The sequence below is a fragment of the Bos grunniens genome, chromosome 1, assembly GCF_055505025.1.
Source record: "Bos grunniens cultivar Pamir isolate PY7600 chromosome 1, Bosgru_T2T1.0, whole genome shotgun sequence".
Taxonomy (NCBI): Eukaryota; Metazoa; Chordata; class Mammalia; order Artiodactyla; family Bovidae; genus Bos; species Bos grunniens.
This window is the reverse complement of record NC_141165.1, coordinates 22,765,761-22,787,661: the sequence shown is the minus strand read 5'-3', so window position 1 is coordinate 22,787,661 and position 21,901 is coordinate 22,765,761. Positions and strand designations below refer to the sequence as shown.

Here is a 21,901-nt window from a genome sequence, read left to right as displayed (position 1 = left end):
GCTCAGTCTCTTGTGGGGTCACTGCTCCTTTCTCCTGGGTCCTGGTGCACACAAGGTTTTGTTTGTGCCCTCCAAGAGTCTGTTTCTCTAAGTTCTGGCTGCCCTATGGTGGGGTTAATGGTGACCTCCTCCAGGAGGGCTTATGCCATACCCAGGTCTACTGCACCCAGAGCCCCTGCCTCTGCGGCAAGCCACTGCTGACCCATACCTCTGCAGGAGATACTCAAACACAGTTCTGGCTCAGTCTCTGTGGGATCCCTGGGTCCCAGTGGCACAAGGTTTGTTTGAGCCCTCTGAGCATCTCTGGCCAGTATGGGGTTGATTCTAAACGTGATTGTGCCCCTCCTACCATCTTGCCAGGGCTCCTCCTTTGCCCTTGGACGTGGGGTATCTTTTTGGTGGGAGCCAACATACTTCTGTTGATGGTTGTTCAGCAGCAAGTTGTAATTTTGGAGTTCTCACAGAAGATAAGTACATGTCCTTACCAGCTACTACTCATGATCTATTTTACCAAAGAAGGTAGGCCTCCCAGGAGACAAAAGACTATAATTCCTTTCACGTTTGGAGTTTTAGCAAGGGTACAAATTAACAGGAGACAGAGAAAGAATAGTCGCTAAGTCATGTCTGACTCTTTGTAGCCCCATGGACTGTAGCCTGTGAGGCTCCTCTGTCCATTGGATCATCCTGGCAAGAATAATGGCATGGGTTGTCATTTCCTCCTCCCGAGGATCTCCCAACCCAGGGGACTGAACCCACGTCTCTTGCACTGGTCGGTGGATTCTTTACCACTGCACCACCTGGGAAGCCCATGCAGATTGACAAAAGGGCTTCTAACTTTCTAAACGTCAGAGTTTCTTGTTTAGGGGACCCACACTGAAGGTAGAAAAAAATAACCACACATTATTATCTAATACCCTAAAAATTTAACTCTGAAATTAAAACTAAGAAAACCTATAATATGATCAAGCACAAAATTATGAATATGTAATATTAAAAACCATGCAAATGCCAAACCACCCTGTGGCTAAGACTAATAACATTTAAGATTATACCTTATGGTCTCTACTGTGTGTTGAGTATCAACTGCCTTTAATTTTGCTTGCAGCTTCTCCTTTTGTATTCTTGCATCATGGATAAAATTTTCTTGAGTCTGAAGAGCTGCCTTCAATCCTCTCTTTTCTTCTTGCAGAACCTGTAAAAATACTCAGAAAAAAAGTCAGATGTTATTACAGTTTTTCTATTTCATGAGAAAAGGAAGCCAGGAGTCAAACTGTAAATTATATAACAGATACAGTATTAATAGGCCCAATGTCAATATCTGATCCACTGGCTATAGGGTAGGTAAGAAACTGCAGATTTTGGAACCTGGTTCTAGGTTAGTTTCTCTTAAAACAGACACACACACATTTCCTCAGTTATAGTATATAAAAATTTAAAAATATACCTCTAGCAGTTTTTCAGATTCCTTCAATTTTTCTTCTTTCTGCCGCTGCTCTTGCATAATAGTCATATTGGTTCCAACCAAGTCATTGACTCTCATGGTGAGGCGCTCTATTTCCAACTCATTGGCACAGATAGTATCATTGGCCCGCTCCAGCTTACTGCTCAGGTGCTGAATTTCCGACTGGCTGGACAGTTCCACAGACTCTAATTTTTGTTTCCGATTGGCAAGCTGAGCCTAAAAATACACAAATTACCAATTGGTAAAAGTAAAAGAATAATCAATGAACAAGGAAGAATGAAAATGAAACTGAATTTTACCTCCATAAAAACATACAGCAATAGATCATTAAGTAATATATAATTCATTCACCACTCCAGTCAAAAACTGAACAAAAATTTAAGCAGACATTTCTCAAAAGAAGACATACAGATGGCCAATAAACACATGAAAAGATGTTCACATCACTCATTATAAGAGAAATACAAATCAAAACTACAATGAGGTATCACCTCATACCAATCAGAATAGTCATCAGAAAAAGAACTACAAACAATAAATGCTAGAGAGCATGTAGAGAAACTAGAACCCTGCTGCACTGCTGGTGGGAACGTGAACTAGTACTGCCACTACAGTATGGAGATTCACAACAAACTAGGGATAAAACCACCATGTGGTGGTGGTTTAGTCACTAAGTCATGTCTGGCTCTTGTGACCCCGTGGACTGTAGCCCTCCAAGCTCCTTTGTCCATGGGATTTTCCAGACAAGAATATTAGAGTGGGTTGCCATTTTCTTCTACAGGCGATATTCCCAATCCAGGGATTGAACCCACATCCCTTGTGTAGAAAGTGGTCTCCTGAATTGCAGGCATATTCTTTATCACTTACCCACTAGGGAAGCCCCCAAACTACCATATGACCCAGCAATCCTACAACTGGGCATATACCCTGAGAAAGCCACAATTCAAAATGACACATGTACCCCAATGTTCATCACAGCACTATTTACAATAGCTAGGACATGGAAGGAACCTAGATGTCCATCAACAAATGAATGGATAAAGAAGTTGTGGTACAATGGAATATACTCAGTCATAAAAAGGAATAAATCTGAGTCAGTTGTAGTGAGGTAGATGAACCTAGAGCCTCTTATATAGAGTGAAGTAAGTCAGAAAGAAAAAAACAAGTACTGATATATTAACACATATATATGGAATCTAGAAAAGTGGTAGTGATGAACCTAGTAGAGAACAGACTTGACACAGCAGGGGAAGGTGAGAGTGAGATGAACTGAGCAAATACCACTGACATACATAGACCATCACGTGTAAAACAGACAGTCAGTGGAAAGTTGCTGTATAATACAGGGAGCCCAGTCTGGCATTCTAAGACAACCCAGAGGGGTGGAATGTGGCAGGTAGGGAGGCTCAAGAGAGAGTTGATATATATATAATTATGACTGATTCACACTGATGTACTACAGAGACCACCACAACATTGTAAAGCAATTGTTCTCCAATTTTAAAAATACATATACATACATATATATGTGTATATATAATATATTCATGATAGAAAGAAAAAAAAAAAAAACTCCATGATAAAAACTAGGAATAGAGAGGAACTTTCTCAACTTGACAAAGACTTTCTACAGAAACCATACAGCTAACATTATACTTAATGTTGGGAAACTTGACACTTTCCCACAAAGATCAGATATAAGGCAACAATCTATCCTTACATCACTCCTTTTCAACATCATAGTGGATGTCCTAGTTAATGCAGTAAGAAAAGGAAATAAAAGGTATACAGATCAGGAAAGAAGTCATAAAACTACCTTTATCCACAGATGATGTGATCATCTATGTAGAAAATCTGAAAGAATCAACCAAAAAAAAAAAAAATTCCCTTGAGTTAATAAGCAACTATAGGAAGGTTGCAAGATATAAGGTTAATATATAAAAGTCAACCATTTTCCTATATGCCAAAAGTAAACATGTGGAATTTAAATTAAAAACAAAACATAGGACTTTCCCGGTAGTCCAGTGGTTAAGAATCTGCCCTGTAATGCAGAGGACACGGGTTCAATCCCTGATCAGGCAGCCAAGATCCCACATGCCTTGGAGCAACTAAGCCCATGCACCACAACTACAGAAGTGGATATGATGCTGCAACTAAGATCCATTGCAGCCAAATGAATAAAATAAAAATTAAAAAACAAAAAAACACATCACTATTTATATTAACACCTAAAGAAATTACTTAAGTACAAATCTAATAAAATATGTACAAGATCTATAAGAGAAGAACTACAGATCTCTGATGAACGATGTCAAAGAATAAACGACAGATATTCCATGTTCATGGAAAGGAAGAATCAATACAGTCAAAGTGTCAGTTCTTCCCAATATTATATATGAATTCAATACAATCCCAATCAAAATATCAGCAAGTTATCAGCATTTTGTGAATATCAACAAAACTGATTCTAAAGTTTACAGGGTGAGGCAAAGAGTCAGAATAGCTAATACAATATCAAAAGAGAAGAACAAAGTTGGCTGACTGATGTTACCTAACTTCAAGATTTACTATAAAGCTATAGTCATCAACAGTGTAGTATCAGCAAGAGAACAGACAAATAGATTAAGGGAACAGAATACAGAGCCCAGAAATTGACCCTTATAAATATAGTCAACTGATCTTCGATAAAAGAGCAAAGGTAATAAGATGGAGCAAAGATAGTCTTTTCAACAAACGGTGCTGGAATAACTGGACATCCATATGCAAGAAAAAAAAATGACATGTCTGACAAAGGCTTTATGCTCTCCACAAAAATTAATTAAAATGGATCATAGACCTAAATGTAAAATGCAAAACTTACAAAACTCTTGAAAGATAATATAGGAGAAAACGTAGCTAACTTTGGGTATAGTGGTATCTTTGTAAATACAACACCAAAGACATGATCCCTGAAAGAAATAACTGATAAGCTGAAATTCATTAAAATTTAAAACTTTTGCTCTGTAAAAGACAATGTCAAGAGAATGAGAAGACAAGCCACTTTAGCAACTGTCTCATGGACCTGTAGTACACAATTCCTGTACATTTGGATGATTTTTTAGGCTTTGTATCCCAGCTATACTGTTTTTTTGTTTTTTTTTTTACACTGGTTTTTAGCTCCCAACTTTCTAGTTTTTCACAAGTTTAATTCCAGCATCCTGAAAGGTACTTCATCTTCACACTGAAGACAGACATAAAGTATTTGTGTAAGTAAAACTTCCCATATTCTAAGTATTTTTAAAAGGTAAAGCACACAATTTTATTTTAGAAATTTAAGTCTCTGGGAAATCTATCTGCTGTGTAAAGATTTTTATTGTATACAGTACAGGGCCAAAATCCTACTATGGTCACATAAAGTAGATGCTCAATGATGCCCATAAGCCAGAGAGAGGGTGGGAGGAGAAAGGCAAAGAGGCAGAAAAACAGTGTTTATATAAATTACAGACCAAGATTCCAGCATAAAGAATCAAAAACTTTTTACCAGATTCCCACAATAGTGTGAAAAAAGAACATCAAGCAGGTTTAGATGCCAGGATGCAACTGCCTCCAAACTTTTAAAATACCACATAAACTACCCACCTCAACAAGGGGAAACCTTACACAGAATTCTGCACAGAATAAAACACTGAAGATACTGGATGATGGTGGTAAGAGAAAGAGCCCGGCTTACTGAACCTCCCAACCCTATTTTAAATTGCACAGTAGCCCTGGGGCTTGGCAGAACACAGCTAGAAAACCACTGCTCAACTGGATGCTCAGAATGAAAGACAATACGTGATTGCAAAACATTAGCATTGTCTAACACTGTAATAGCTATTTAACATTCAGTTCAAATCCGTGATCTTAAAGTAAACTGGTGTTGAAATTAATAGTTTAACTAAGCTATAGTTTAACCAGCGAGTCTAGATTTGATACATAAAAACTAACCAATATCTTAGTTCTATAGCATCAAAAATACAGCCTTTTCCCCCCTTTTTTTTACACTGAAGTACAGATGACATACAGTATGTTAGTTTCAGGTGTAAAACATAGTGATTTGACACATATACATTATTACTGATCACCATGATAAGTCTAATAGCCATCTGTCACTGTACAAAGCTATTACAATATTATAAACTATATTTCCTATGCCGCACATCACATCCCATGACTTAATTATTTTATAACTGGAAATTTAAATTAATTTCCTTCACCTATTTTGCCCAACTCCCCTCATCCTCTCCTCCATGACAACTGCCAGTTTGTTCTCTGGATCTATGAGTCTGTTTCTGTTGTTTCATCCCTTAGATTCCACATGTAAGTGAAGTCATATGGAATTTGTTTTTCTCTGTCTTATTTCACTTAGCATAATATCCTCTAGGGACATCCAGATTGCTGCAAATGGTAAAATTTCATTCTTTTTTTATGATTCATATACCACATTTTCTTTATCCATTCATCTATCAATGGGCACTTGGGTTGCCTCGTATCTTTGTTACTGTGAATAATGATGCAAAGAACATAGGGGTACACATATCCTTTTGAATTAGTCTTTTTTTTTTGGAAAAATGGACAGAATTGTAATTGTTAGATCATATGATAGTTCTTTTTTTAATTTTTAAGGAATCTCTATGCTGTGCTTCCAATTTATATTCCCACCAACATTGCATGGGGGCTTCCCAGATGGTACAAAGATAAAGAATCCGTCTGCCAATGCAGGAGACGCAAGAGACTTGGGTTCAATTCCTGTGTCAGGAAAATCTCCCAGAGTAGGAAATGGCAACCCACTCCAGTATTGTTGCCTGGAAAATTCCACGGACAGAGGAGCCTGGTGGGCTACAGTCCATGGGGTTGCAGGAGCTGGACATGACCGAGTACATACACACAACAGTGCAGGAGGGCTCCCCTCTCTTCATCATCTTCAACACTTACTTGTTACCTTTGGGTAATAGCCATTCTGACAGGGGTGAGATGGTATCTCACTGTGGTTTTGAATTGCATTCTCCTGATAATTAGTGATGCTGAATATCTTTTCTCAAGTCTGAATGTCTCCTTTGGAAAAATGTCTATTCAAGTCCTCTGCCAATTTTTAAAAATCAGGTTGTTTTTTGACCTTGACCTCTTTAAGTTCTTTGTATAGTTTAGATATTAAACTCCTTACAAGATAAATCATTTGCAAATATGTCCTCCAATTCAATTTTCTTGGACAACAAAATCATTGCAGATGATGACTGCAGCCATGAAATTAAAAGACGCTTACTCCTTGGAAGAAAAGCTATGACAAACGTAGACAGCATATTAAAAAGCGGACACATTATTTTGCTGACAAAGGTTCGTCTAGTCAAAGCTATGGTTTTTCCAGTAGTCATGTATGGATGTGAGAGCTGGACCATAAAGAAAGCTGAGTGCCAAAGAAATTATGTTTTTGAACTGTGGTGTTGGAGAAGACTCGAGAGTCCCTTGGACTGCAAGGAAATCAAACCAGTCAATAATAAAGGAAATCAATCATGAATATTCACTGGAAGGACTGATGGTGAAGCTGAAATTCCAATACTTCGGCCACCTGATGCAAAGAACTGACTCTTCTTCTGACACTGGGAAAGATTGAAGGCAGGAGGAGAAATGGACGACAGAAGATGAGATGGTTGGATGGCATCACCAACTCAATGGACATGAGTCTGAGCAAGCTCCAGAAGCTGGTGATGGACAGGGAAGCCTGGTGTGCTGCAGTCCATGGGGTCGCAGAGTTGGACACGACTGAGCAACTGAACGTAACTGATTCAGCAGTATACCTTTTCATTTTGATAGTGCCTCTGCCATCAGTTCCTGTGCAAGGCTTTTTAGTTTGATAGAGTTCCACTTGTTTATTTTTGCTTTTGTTTTCCTTGCCTGAAGATACAGATCCAAATATATATATACACATATATATATATATATATATATGTGTGTGTATATATTGCTAAGAACAACGCCAAAGAACATATTATCTATGTTTTCTTCTAGGAGTTTTATGCTTTCAGCTTTCACATTTACGTGTCATCTATTTTCAGTTTATTTTTATACAAGGTATAAAAACCTGTCGTTTCATTCTTTTTTCCCAGCACCATTTTTTGAAGAGACTGTCTTCTCCCCCATTGTATATTCTTGGCTTCCTTGTCATAAATTAGTTCAGTTCAGTTCAGCCACTCACTCATGTCCAACTCTTTGCAACCCCATGGACTGCAGTACACCAGGCTTCCCTGTCTATCACCAACTCTCGGAGCTTGCTCAAACTCATGTCCATTGAGTTAGTGATGCATCCAACCATCTTATCCTCTATCGTCCCCTTCTCTTCCTGCCGTCAATCTCTCCTAGCATCAGGGTCTTTTTAATGAGTCAGTTCTTTGCGTCAGGTGGCCAAAGTATTGGAGCTTCAGCTTCAGCATCAGTCCTTCCAATGAATATTCAGGACTGATTTCCTTTAGGATGGACTGGTTGGATCTCCTTGCAGCTCAAGGGACTCTCAAAGAGTCTTCTCCAACACCACAGTTCAAAAGCATCAATTCTTCGGTGCTCAGCTTTATCATCCATACATAACTACTGGAAAAACCATAGCTCTGACTAAACTGACCTTTGTCAGCAAAGTAATGTCTCTGCTTTTTAATATGCTGTCTAGGTTGGTCATAGCTTTTCTTCCAAGGAGCAAGCATCTTTTAATTTCATTGCTGCAGTTACCATCTGCAGTGATTTTAGAGCCCAAGAAAATGAAGTCTGTCAGTGTTTCCATTGTTTCCCCATCTATTTCCCATGAAGTGATGGGACCAGATGCCATGATCTTAGATTTCTGAATGTTGAGTTTTAAGGCAACTTTTTCACTCTCCTCTTTCACTTTCATTAAGAGGCTCTTTAGTTCCTCTTCACTTTCTGACATAAGGGTGGGGTCATCTGCATATCTGAGGTTATTAATATTCCTCCTGGCAATCTTGATTCTAGCTTGTGCTTCATCAAGCCCATCATTTCGCATGATGTACTTTGCATCTAAGTTAAATAAACAGGGTGACAAGATACAGCCCTGATGTACTCCTTTCCCAATTTATATGGTTATAAGTTAATGACCATATAAATTAATGACAATATAAATGTAAATTTATTTCTGGGCTATTTGGTCCATTGATCTGTGTCTGTTTTTATGCCAGCACCTTATACTTTTGATTACTATAGATTTGTACAATAGTTTGAAATCAGGGAATATGATAATTACAACTTTCTTCTTCTTTCTTAAGATCGCTTTAGCTCTTTGGGGTTTGGTTTTGTGTGTGTGTGATTCTATACAAACTTTAGACTTATCTGTTCCAGTTCTGTGCAAAATATCATTGGAATTTTGATAGGGACTTCACTGAATGTATAAACTGCTTTAGGCAGTATGGACATTTTAACAGTATTAATTCTTCTAATCCATGAGCATGGTATATCTTTCAATTTATTTGTGTCATCTCCATCTGCAATTTCTCTCAAAGTCTTAGTTTTCAAAGTACAGGTGTTTCACATTTTTTTGGTATTTTAAACTTTTAAACTTTTTGATGCAGTTGTAAATGGGCCTGAAATCTTAATTTCTCTGATAGTACATGATTAGTGTACAAAAAAGCAACAAATTTCTGTATATTGATTTTTTTAGACATCAACTTTACTGAATTCATTAGCAGCCATTTCTGTTTTTATTATTGTGGAGGCTTTAGGGTTTTCTGTATGTAGTAACATATCACCTGCAAACAGTTTTACTTCTTCCTCTGCAGTCTGGGTGCCTTTTATCTTTTTCTTGCCTGATTGCAATGGTTAGGATTCCTAATACTATGGTGAATAAAACTGGTGAGGATGGGCATCTTTGGGTGTTTCCTAATCTTAGTAGAAAAGCTTTCAGCCTTTCACAGTGGAATATTATTCTAGCTATGGGTTTCTCATATATTGTTGTTGTTCAGTCGCTAAGTCATGTCCTGCTCTTTGCAACCCTATGAACTGCAGCATGCCAAGCTTCTCTGTCCATTACTATATCCCCGAGTTTCTTCAAACCCATGTCCGTTGAGTCAGTGATGCCATCCAACCATCTCACCCTCTGTCACCCCCTTCTCCTGTTGCCCTCAATTTTCTCCAGCATCAGCATCTTTTACAATGAGTTAGCTCTTTGCATCAGGTGGCCAAAATATTGAACCTCTGTCAGCAAAATGATGTGTGTGCTTCTTTATACGCTGTCTAGGTTTGTCATAGCTTTTCTTCCAAGGAGCATCTTTTAATTTCATGGCTGCAGTCACCATCTTCAGTGATTTTTGGGGCCCAAGAAAACAAAATGTCACTGCTTTCACTTTTTCCCCTTCTATTTGCCCTGAAGTGATGGGACTGGATGCCATGATCTTAATTTTTTGAATGCTGAGTTTTAAGTCAGATTTTTCACTCTCCTCTTTCACCTTCATCATAAGGATTTTTAGTTCCTCTTCACTTTCTGCCATTAGATGGTGTCATCTGCATATCTGAGGTTGCTTATGTTTCTCCTGGCAATCTTGATTCCAGCTTGTGATTCATCCAGCCTGGCACTTCACATGATGTATTCTGCATGTAAGTTAAATAAGGTGACAATATACAGCCTTGACGTACTTTCTCCCCTAATTTTGAACCAGCCCATTGTTTCATGTCAGGTTCTGTTGCTTCTTGACCTGCATACTGGTTTCTCAGGAGGCAAGTAAGGTGGTCTAGTATGCTCATCTCTTTAAGAATCTTCCACAGTTTGTTGTTATCCATGCCACCAAAGACTTCAGTGTAGTCAATGAAGCAGAAGCAGATGTTTGGGGGAATTCCCTTGCTTTCTCTGCAATCCAACGGATGTTGGCAATTGGATCTCTAGTTCCATTGCCTTTTCTAAACCCAGCTTGTACATCTGGAAGTTCTCGGCTCGTGTACTATTGAAGCCTATCTTGAAGGATTTTGAGCATTATCTTGCTAACATGTGAAATGAGCACAAGTGTATGTAGTCTGAACATTCTTTGGCCTTGTCCTTCTTTTGGATTGGAATGAAAATCGACCTCTTTCAGTCCTGTGGCCACTGCTGAGTTTTCCGAATTTGCTGGCATATTGAGTGCAGCACTTTAACAGCATCATCTTTAAGGACTGTGAAGAGCTGAGCTAGAAGAATTCCATCACCTCCACTAGTTTTGTTCATAGTGATGCTTCCTAAGGCCCACTTGACTTCACACTCCAGGATGTCTGGCTCTAGAGAGTGATACACCATCATAGTTATCCAGGTCATTAAGACCTTTTTGTACAGTTCTTGTGTATTCTTGCCACCTCTTCTTAATCTCTTCTGTTTCTGTTAGGTCCATACCATTTCTGCCCTTTGTTGTGTCCACCTTTGCAGGAAATGTTCCCTTGGTGTCTCTAAATTTCTTAAAGAGACCACTAGTCTTTACCATTCTATTATTTTCCTCTATTTATTTGCATTGTTCACTTAAGAAGGCTTTCTTTTCTCTCCTTGCTATTCTTCGAACTCTGTATTCAGTTGGGTTTACCTTTTCCTTTCTCCTTTGCCTTTTGCGTCTCTTCTTTTCTCAGCTATCAGAACGGCCTCCTCAGAGAACCATTTTGCCTTACTGCATTTCTTTTTCTTTGGGATGGTTTTGGTCACTACCTGTACCTGGGTTGGTTTTGGTCCTGTACAATGCTATGAACCTTCATCCATAGTTCTTCAGGCATTATCTCTGTCTCTTCATCTTCAGGCACACTGTCTCTGTCTCTCTTAGGCATTCTGGTGTGTGTTGTGTGTGTGTGTGTGTGTGTGTGTGTGTGTGTGTGTGTATGCCACATCTTTTTTTAATTTTTAAATTTATATTTTTAACTGAAGGATAATTGCTTTATAGAATTTTGTTGGTTTCTGCCAAACATCAACAAGACTCAACCACAGATATACGTATGTCCCCTCCCTCTTTAATCTCCTTCCCATCTCCCTCCCCATCTCAACCCTCTAGGTTGATACAGAACTCCTGTATGGGTTCCCTGAGACATACAGCAAATTCCCATTGGCTCTCTATTTTACATATGATAATATAAGTTTCCATGTTACTCTCTCCATACATCTCACCCTCTCCTCCCCCTCCTCCTCTCTTCCCCTCTCCCCGTGTCCAAAAATCTGTTGTCTGTTTCTCTGCTGTTGCCCTGCAAATAAAATCTTTGGTACCATCTTTCTAGATTCCGTATATATGCATTAGTATAGGATATTTATCTTTCTCTTTCTGAGTTATTTCGTTCTGTATAATAGGCTCTAGGGTCATCCACCTCATTAGAACTGATTCAAATGTGTTCCTTTTATGGCTGAGTAATATTCCATTGTATATATGTACCACAACTTTTATTCATTCATCTGTTGATGGACATCTAGTTTGCTTCCACATTCTAGCTATTGTAAATAATGCTGCAATGAACATTGGGGTACACTGTCTTTTTCAATTTTGGTTTCTTCAGGGTATGTGCCTAGGAGTGGGATTGCTGGGTCATATGGTGGTTTTATTTCTAGTTTTTTAAGGAATCTCCATACTGTCTTCCATAGTGGCTGTATCAATTTACATTCACACCAACAGAGCAAGAGGGTTCCCTTTTCTCCACACCCTCTCCAGCATTTATTATTTGTAGACTTTTTGATGATGGCCATTCTGACCAGTGTGAGGTGATATCTCATTGTAGTTTTGATTTGCATTTCTCTAATAACGAGCGATACTGAGCATCTTTTAATGTGTTTGTTAGCCATCTGTATGTCTTATCTGGAGAAATGTCTGTTTAGGTCTTTTTCCCACTTTTGTTGTTTTTCTGTTATTGAGTTGTATAAGCTGCTTGTATATTTTGGAAATTAATCCTTTGTCAGTTGTTTCATTTGCTATTATTTTCTCCCATGCTGAAGGTTGTCTTTTCACCTTGCTTATAGTTTCCTTTATATATATATATATATATATATATATATATATATGTCACATCTTCTTTATTCATTCATCTGCCAACGGACATTTACGTTGCTTCCATGTCTTGGCTATTATAATCAGTGCTGTTTATAATCAGTGTGTTTGGGTGGGGGGCATGTATCTTTTAGAATTACAGCTATCTGTTGATATATGCCCAGGAATAGGATAAAGCTGAGTCATATGGTAACTCTCTTTTTAGTTTTTAAAGAAACCTCCATACTACTTTCCATAGCAGCTACACAATTCATTTTGTTTATAGTTTCCTTAAAAGCATCTAAGTTTGATTAAGTCCCATTTGATTTTTTAAAAATTTTATTACTTTGGGAGGCTGACCTAAGAAAACATTGCTACAATTTCTGTCACACCATGTTTTGCCTATGTTCTCCTCTAGGAGTTTTGTGCTGTTTAGTATTTTTATTACCTCCTTTTTGAACTCAAGATGTGGTAGACTGGAGAGATCTGTTTCATTGTTTATTCTTTCAGGAGACTTCTCTTGTTCTTTTAATTAGGAGTGGTTCCTCTGCTTCTTTATACTTACATTTCTAACTCTAAATTTAGGAGAAACAGTTACCTACTTGTGGCTGTTTTTGTGTAGGAGCATCTGTGTGTGGCCTGCATGTGTCTAATATTTTTGGTGCAAGGGCTTTTAGTATAGAAGCCTCCCATGTCTTTCCTCAGTTTGCTGGCTGTTATCCCCTTGATACAGGGCGTGAATGGCATTGTAACCAGAGCCTGCACTGCATGTTGAGCAGGGCCTCCTCTTTGCTCTGTGGCTGTCAAAGCTCTGTCAGGAGCAGGATCTGCTCCCCAGTTGTTGGAGCAGATGCCCCTAGATCTGTTTATGAGCTACAATGTGGGGTAGGTGTAACTGGTGCGCTTCCACTGGGAGAGGAGTCACTGATTACTCTTCTGCAGGAGCTATCCACCAGAAAGTACACTCTTCGGTGTCAGCTTTTGCCCAATGTGCATGCTCACAAAGTACACTGCTGTTACATTGCTGCTGGCACTGCTTTCAGCTGTGAAAATGTAGGAACTGGGTGTCCCTCAGGTGCTGTGCTCACAAAGTCATCAACAGAGATCCACTGGCACAGATCTACTTATGTCAGGCACTGGGACCCACCATAGTCATGATTAGTTGCACACCTGTACCCACTATGGGAGATACAGTATCATCCTGGCCCTGGCTCCACATGTCCCTGCCCACAATGCCCACAGCTACTACCTCCAGACCCACCTCAACCATAGGAGTACCAGTAATCTGCTCAGATGTCCCACCACCACTGAGCTTACAAAGGCACTCCAGGTGTAAATCTGCTGAAGTTGCAAAGCCACCAGATAAAGTTCAGATTTCAGCCCTGCTTCCAAAGTCATGTGGCCCCTGGGGATCTGCTCAGATTTCAGCTCTGCTTCTGTGTTGGACAACCCTTCTGTGTTTGCATGCTCCCAAAGCTCATGGAGGCAGAGCCATACCCACTGCAAGCATGCCAAAAATGAGGCTCCTATAGTGAGGCCCCACCTCCTCCTCTGCATGCTTGTTAACCATGCAGCTTCTATGTGGACCTCAGCTCTGTCCTGCATACACTCCCAGTTCTGGCCCACACTCCCAACTCCTTCAGGGTGTCTCCATGCAGCCAACTCCAGTCCTATGGTTTGACCTCTGAAGCCTGAGTTTTAGCACCCAGCCCCTGCATGCACCATCAGATACGTATCACAGGCTGGGGAGTGCAGTGAGGTGGCCCAGATCATCTGTGTTTTTGGTCTCTGTTCTGCCTGCCACAAAGTATCTTCTCCCCTCCCTCTGAGCCTTTGAAGCTCCCTTTCTGTCCTGCCTGATCTCCTAGCTGATGAATGGGAGTTCCCGGGATGAGGGAATCTTTCCCCTTTCACAGCTCCCTCCCAGGGGCACTTCAGATACTTCCCCCTCATTTTTTCCACGCTACTCAAGTACATGGTGATCATTCTTGCAACTGTGGTTGTATGAGATCCTCTGTCACCATTCAGTAGGTATTCTATGAGAACTGTTTCACACGTAAATGTATTTGTGATGTATTTATGGGAGTAGGTGAGCTCCATATCCTTCTATTTCTGCCATCTTGATCTCTCCATCTTAATTATTTTAGATATAATTTTACTACTTTTATTTTTTAACTTTTATACTAGTTTTATAGGTGGATGATCTACTACCTTTACTATATGTTTGCCTTTACCAGTAAGTTTTTTTTTCTTTCATAATTTTCTTGTTTCTAGAAATTGGCTTTTCTTTTCCATTTATAGGAGTTCCTTTATTAATGTGACTTCCAGAAAATTTTACACATAGGTGGTTCATATTATATTTCTATTGGACAGAGCTACACTAGAATATCTCAGGACTACCTCTTCCAATATGAAAAGTCAGAAAGATAAATATAAACATTTACAAAATGATTACTTCTCTTAAATATCTAGTATTAGAGGTATCTTAAAGCCAATTATTTTTAAGCCTTTTTTTCCCCCACTAGCCACTGTCACTAATTTTTTTTGAAAACCAGAGCTTTCTCTTATTAATAACAGCATTTTAACTATTCTGGTGGAGCATGTGTGTGCATTATTTGCTCAGTCATGTCTGATTCTTTGCAACCCACCAGGCTCTTTTAGTCATGGAATTCTCCAGGCAAGAACACTGGAATGGGTAGCCATTCCCGTCTCCAGGGGAATCTTCTCGACCCAGAGATCAAATATGGGTCCCCTGCATTGTAGGCAGATTCTTTACCATTCTAGTAGAGTGGGTGGAATTATTTCAACAATACAAATCACAACAGAGGTGGTTAAAAGTAAAGAAATAATTAAGAAAGTAATTTATGTCATGGAGATAAAAATAAAAGCCAAGGGTGGGCAGCTAATGTGTGAGAATAGGGACAAGGCTGGGGACTGGGGACTAAATTCAAATCATCCTTTGGCTTTGTGGTATATAATCCTGGGCTTCAAGAAAATAACTTTTCCATATAGTGAGATTACTGAGAAGAATATGATACAAAGCAACAAGTGTTCTTTTTTTAATTTTCCAAAGAACCCCAAAATGAAGTTATGCCACTGTATGCACCAATTTTTACCACACTCTCCATTAGAGTAAACTCCAAATATGTCAGTGCAGACAACAGCTCTGCAGCATTTACACTAAAGAAACATCTTGAAAGACAGCCCATCAGTGGTATAGCTCCCAGTAAGACCTTATCACTACTGTGTCTCTGTCATCATAAACTTTTAAACAGTAAACCTGAGCCAATTCAATTAAGTATATGATAATTCTACCAAGACAGTAGATTAACATTTGTGTTAGGATCATCTTTTTTTCATAAGGAAAATGGTGCCTTTAAAAATATAATATATATTCATACAAATTGTGAAATTATTTGTTCTAGCTCTGTGAAGAATACTGTTGGTAGCTTGATAGGGATTGCATTGAATCTATAAATTGCTTTGGGTAGTATACTCATTTTCACTATATTGATTCTTCCAATCCATGAACATGGTATATTTCTCCATCTATTAGTGTCCTCTTTGATTTCTTTCACCAGTGTTTTATAGTTTTCTATATATAGGTCTTTAGTTTCTTTAGGTAGATATATTCCTAAGTATTTTATTCTTTCCGTTGCAATGGTGAATGGAATTGTTTCCTTAATTTCTCTTTCTGTTTTCTCATTATTAGTGTATAGGAATGCAAGGGATTTCTGTGTGTTGATTTTATATCCTGCAACTTTACTATAGTCATTGATTAGTTCTAGTAATTTTCTGGTGGAGTCTTTAGGGTTTTCTATGTAGAGGATCATGTCATCTGCAAATAGTGAGAGCTTTACTTCTTCTTTTCCAATTTGGATTCCTTTTATTTCTTTTCTGTATGGAAATACAAAAAACCTCGAATAGCCAAAGCGATCCTGAGAAAGAAGAATGGAACTGGAGGAATCAACCTACCTGACTTCTGCCTCTACTACAAAGCAGTATGGTACTGGCACAAAGACAGAAATATAGATCAATGGAACAAAATAGAAAGCCCAGAGATAAATCCACGCACATATGGACACCTTATCTTTGACAAAGGAGACAAGAATATACAATGGATTAAAGACAATCTCTTTAACAAGTGGTGCTGGGAAATCTGGTCAACCACTTGTAAAAGAATGAAACTAGAACACTTTCTAACACCACACACAAAAATAAACTCAAAATGGGTTAAAGATCTAAACGTAAGACCAGAAACTATAAAACTCCTAGAGGAGAACATAGGCAAAACACTCTCTGACATACATCACAGCAGGATCCTCTATGACCCACCTCCCAGAATATTGGAAATAAAAGCAAAAATAAACAAATGGGACCTAAGTAACCTTAAAAGCTTCTGCACATCAAAGGAAACTATTAGCAAGGTGAATATTCAGCCTTCAGAATGGGAGAAAATAATAGCAAATGAAGCAACTGACAAACAACTAATCTCAAAAATATACAAGCAACTCCTACAGCTCAACTCCAGAAAAATAAATGACCCAATCAAAAAATGGGCCAAAGAACTAAATAGACATTTCTCCAAAGAAGACATACAGATGGCTAACAAACACATGAAAAGATGCTCAACATCACTCATTATCAGAGAAATGCAAATCAAAACCACTATGAGGTACCATTTCACACCAGTCAGAATGGCTGCAATCCAAAAGTCTACAAATAATAAATGCTGGAGAGGGTGTGGAGAAAAGGGAACCCTCTTACACTGTTGGTGGGAATGCAAACTAGTACAGCCACTATGGAGAACAGTGTAGAGATTCCTTAAAAAACTGGAAATAGAACTGCCTTATGATCCAGCAATCCCACTGCTGGGCATACACACTGAGGAAACCAGAAGGGAAAGAGACACGTGTACCCCAATGTTCATCGCAGCACTGTTTATAATAGCCAGGACATGGAAGCAACCTAGATGTCCATCAGCAGATGAATGGATAAGAAAGCTATGGTACATATACACAATGGAGTATTACTCAGCCATTAAAAAGAATACATTTGAATCAGTTCTAATGAGGTGGATGAAACTGGAGCCTATTATACAGAGTGAAGTAAGCCAGAAGGAAAAACACCAATACAGTATACTAACGCATATATATGGAATTTAGAAAGATGATAACAATAATCCTGTGTACGAGACAGCAAAAGAGACATTGATGTATAGAACAGTCTTACGGACTCTGTGGGAGAGGGAGAGGGTGAGAAGATTTGGGAGAATGGCATTGAAACATGTAAAATATCATGTATGAAACAAGATGCCAGTCCAGGTTCGATGCACGATACTGGATGCTTGAGGCTAGTGCACTGGGACGACCCAGAGGGATGGTATGGGGAGGGAGGAGGGAGGAGGGTTCAGGATGGGGAACACATGTATACCTGTGGTGGATTCATTTTGATATTTGGCAAAACTAATACAATTATGTAAAGTTTAAAAATAAAATAAAATTTTAAAAATATATATATTCAAATCTGAACAATATCACACAGCCCATCTAAATACTTCAAAAGGAAAACATATACAATGCAGGCTTTACTTTTCTCACATACAATGTATAAGCTAAATATTCTATATTCTGAGCTGGCTTAAAATTTTAATTTTTTTCAAATGGTCTTAATGTTCTCTAAGACTTCCCTGAATGTTTCCTTTTCGCTCACTGTATTATTTGGACAGGAGGGAAAGTAGCAAGTGATTATTTGCCCTCTAAACAGAAATGACCTTATGTTTTAGTGATTATTCTGATGTTTTCCTATGCTTATACAACCATCACTCTGTCTTTGCATCTAATAAAGTACTTACAACTGTTTAACAACTGTACTTTAAAATTTAATATATTTTAATATTTGACAGAACAAACATCACCCTCATAAAAAATGTTGCCTGATACCATTCATTTATCCTTCCACATGAATTTCAGAATCATTCTGCAAAGTTTTCAAAATGTAACAGACAACAAATTATGTGGATAACCATTTGGAAAAAAATATAGATCTCTATCAAATTCCTTGTACCAAAAGAATTTTCATATCAAATTTATTAACAAGAAGTTATAAAGCATTAGAAGAAATCTTGGCTTATGTAAGTCTTTATGGTATGACAGCAAAGATAAAAACCTTAAAGAAAAATTAACAGACTTAAGCCATTCTAAAAATTGTCTGTAAAACAACTGTATTTTCATAAAAATTACTAGGCAAAATTAAGGTAAACTGGGAAAACACACACAATTGCAACAAAACAGCAAAGAGTTAATCTATTCAATGTATATATTAAGAGCTCTTTCATAGTACAATATAAATATTCTTTAAAAATAAGCAAGGGACAGAAATAATTTACAGAAGAATGGAAAGTCATAAGTAGATAAAAAATGCTCAGCCTCATTCATAATTAAAGATGCAAATTAAATAATCAGATACCATTTTTTTCCACCTATCAGATTGGCAAAGACAAGCCTAAAAGTAGGGGAAATTAAAAGAAATATTTAAATAAATAATAGTGCTCAATAATGAGAAAGTGTGAGGAAACATACATTCTCAAACACCGCTGGTGAAAGTGTGCATCAGTACATCTTTGAAGAGTACTTTGACAATATGCATTAGAATCTTTAAGAATGTATGACTACTTTGATGCAGTAATCTTATTTCTAGGGCCATTTCCTAAGAAAATAAATGGACATAAACACCTAAATATTTAAATAAGGATGTTCACCCAAGCTCTACTTAAGAGTGAAAAAAATAAAAACCTAAAAATTCTACAATAAAATATTGGTTATATGAATTAAGGCATTTAATGGTAAACTAAGCTTCTATACAATCATTATGACTCATATTTGCTGACATGTCTTATTTAAAGAGGAAAATTTTTAACTGGTGAAAATTAAATAAAATATTGTAAAATGCTTAGCATACTGCCTGTCACATTGTAAGCAAATAATTTGCACTTTTACATAATGTTTCATGGAAAATTTCAAATGTATATAAATATGGAAAAAATAAGATGATGAACCCTTAAACATTCATCACCTAGCTTCAACAATTATCAACTTTTTGCTATTTTCAGTAATTTTTTAAGTTCACAACTATTCCTCCATTCCCATACACACATATATAGTTTTTCCTATCAAATGTACATGAATGCAATGTACACTGCACGCAAGCACAGAAAAAGTCAGAAGAAATTTACATGCAAATGCTAATTATGGTAAATATCTAAAGGATGAAATTATGAGTTATTTTATTTAATTCTCATTTTCTCAGTTTTCTAAAATGAACATGTTTTATGTCATTTTAATAGCTGACCAAAACAAAAAAACTCAAGCAAATATATGACTCAAAGGGTGAAAAGTTAGTCGGAACTCCACTTTTCTTTTTTTCACCATGCAGCTTGTGGGATCTTAGTTATCGAACCAGGGTTGAACCCAGGCCCACAGCAGTGAAAATACTGAGTACTAGCCATTGGACTGCCAGGGAATTCCCTGAACTCCATTTTTAGATGTTAAAAAATATAAAAGAAAAAATTTATCATTTTTTTTAAAATTTGGGGTATAAGTGTGGCTGTTAACAGAGAAGGCATGGCACCCCACTCCAGTACTCTTGCCTGGAAAATCCCATGGACGGAGGAGCCTGGTGGGCTGTAGCCCATGGGGTCGCGAAGAGTCGTACACGACTGAGAGACTTCCCTTTCACTTTTCACTTTCATGCACTGGAGAAGGAAATTGCAACCCACTCCGGTGTTCTTGCCTGGAGAATCCCAGGGATGGGGGAGCCTGGTGAGCTACCATCTATGGAATCGCACAGAGTCGGACACGACTGAAGCGACTTAGCAGCAGCAGTGGCTGTTAAGGGCTTCCCAGGTGGCGCTAGTGGTAAAGAACCTGCCTGCCAACACAGGAGACATTAGAAACACGGGTTTAATCCCTAGGTCAGGAAGATCCCCTGGAGAAGCGCATGGCAATCCACTCCAGTATTCTTGCCTGGAGAATCCCATGAGCAGAGCAGCCTGGTGGGCTACAGTCCATAGAGTCGCAATGAGTCAGACATGACTAAAGCCACTTAGCATGCATTTGGCTATTGATATCCATTTATCCAATCTACAAAGTTTTCTACTCTTATTGTTCAATGATGATTCACTTATCAACAAAATACAATGTTTCAACCTTAAGTGGAGTTCAAAACATTATTTCACACAACTTGGGAAATTTGAAAAGATTAGATATTAAATTATTTAAGAAGTGTTTTAGTCTGTTAACATAGCAGTGGTATGTTTAATTTTTTTAAGTCCTAACCTGCTGGGAAATAAGATAATATCTATAATTTGCTTTGCAATATTTCAGGCAAAAAAAAGTAGAGAAGAATGAAATAAAATTGGCAAAATGAGTTGCTGTTCAATGAATATAGAGCCTTACTCCTGTAAGTTGAAAAGTTTTAGAGATTTGTTACACAAAAATGGACATACAGTTAATACTCTACTGTACTCTTTAAAATGGTTAAAACTATATGTTTTAATATTTTTTACCACTAATATTTAAGATTGGCAAAATGATAACTATTAATGCTGGGTAATGGGTATATAGAAATTTCTTTTAAGAACTTTTTTTTTAAATGAGGACCAGCGAGTACTGCTAAGGGAGAAAGACATAAAAGTAACAGTTTTTCCTTAATCAGAGCAGTTTTAGTTTAAACAAAACTATCAGAAGAGTTCAAATACGGAAAACAAATGTTGGCTTTTTAAAGCCTTCTTACTCTAGCTCTAGCTGAATTATGGTAAATAAAAATCTCATTTTTTCTAACAATGAAGCTTTAATTATGTTGAGTAATCACAATAGCAAATTAAAAAAAAGGATCTACAATCAACAATAAGCATACTACACAGAAGAATAAGTGAGAACTTAAAAACTAGGACTCAATTTTCTTTTTTGCCAACCTGAAGCCTATAATATCTTATAGCTATTTATGTTTGTACAGTGCTTTAGCATTCAGGTAAAAATAAAAAAACCTCTGGTCTACACTTTCAGGATTTTATTGGCCCACTCTGGCTGCATAGCTTGCTGCAGCCTAGTAAATAATTTTGATCCTTTAGATTGCTGTGGGCCTCTTGTACCATTCTGAGTGGAGTCACTAACAGCAGAGCCATTCATGGTAGTTTACTAGCCCACTGATATTTGAGGGTAGATGATTAAAAGCCAATATATTACTAAGATTTGGAGCAGCAAATAATGCAGATTGTTTTTTACCTTTTTTAATTCGTCCCTCTAGCTCTTCTTAATTTCTCTGGTAATTCCCTCTTCTATAAAACTGAGATTTCTACCAACCTTGACAAATTATCATGATATTAAACAGACAACATATAATTACATATTCTGGATAACTACATTCAGAAGAAGCGTTGAGACAGTGTCTAGCACATTGCAGTTGTTGTTGT

At 37.7% G+C, this 21,901-nt stretch overlaps 1 protein-coding gene across 50 annotated transcripts in view; it reads right to left on the bottom strand.

Moving 5' to 3' along the window:
- The window catches only part of CEP63 (centrosomal protein 63), a 73,996-nt gene that overhangs the window by 16,033 nt on the left and 36,062 nt on the right, over positions 1 to 21,901 (bottom strand). For 45 of the 50 annotated variants that reach the window (XR_015132386.1, XR_015132385.1, XR_015132384.1 and 42 more), the window contains 2 exons: positions 1,445 to 1,678; positions 1,053 to 1,192 (listed from right to left, as the gene is read on the bottom strand). Coding sequence is in view for 36 of the 50 variants with exons in the window: in XM_086316264.1 (XP_086172390.1) it covers positions 1,053 to 1,192; positions 1,445 to 1,678 (374 nt within the window). In the remaining 14 variants the exon portion in view is untranslated. Of the gene's footprint in view, positions 1 to 1,052; positions 1,204 to 1,444; positions 1,679 to 21,901 lie in introns of all 50 variants that reach the window. The other 5 variants (XR_015132377.1, XR_015132378.1, XR_015132388.1 and 2 more) reach the window with 1 other exon arrangement.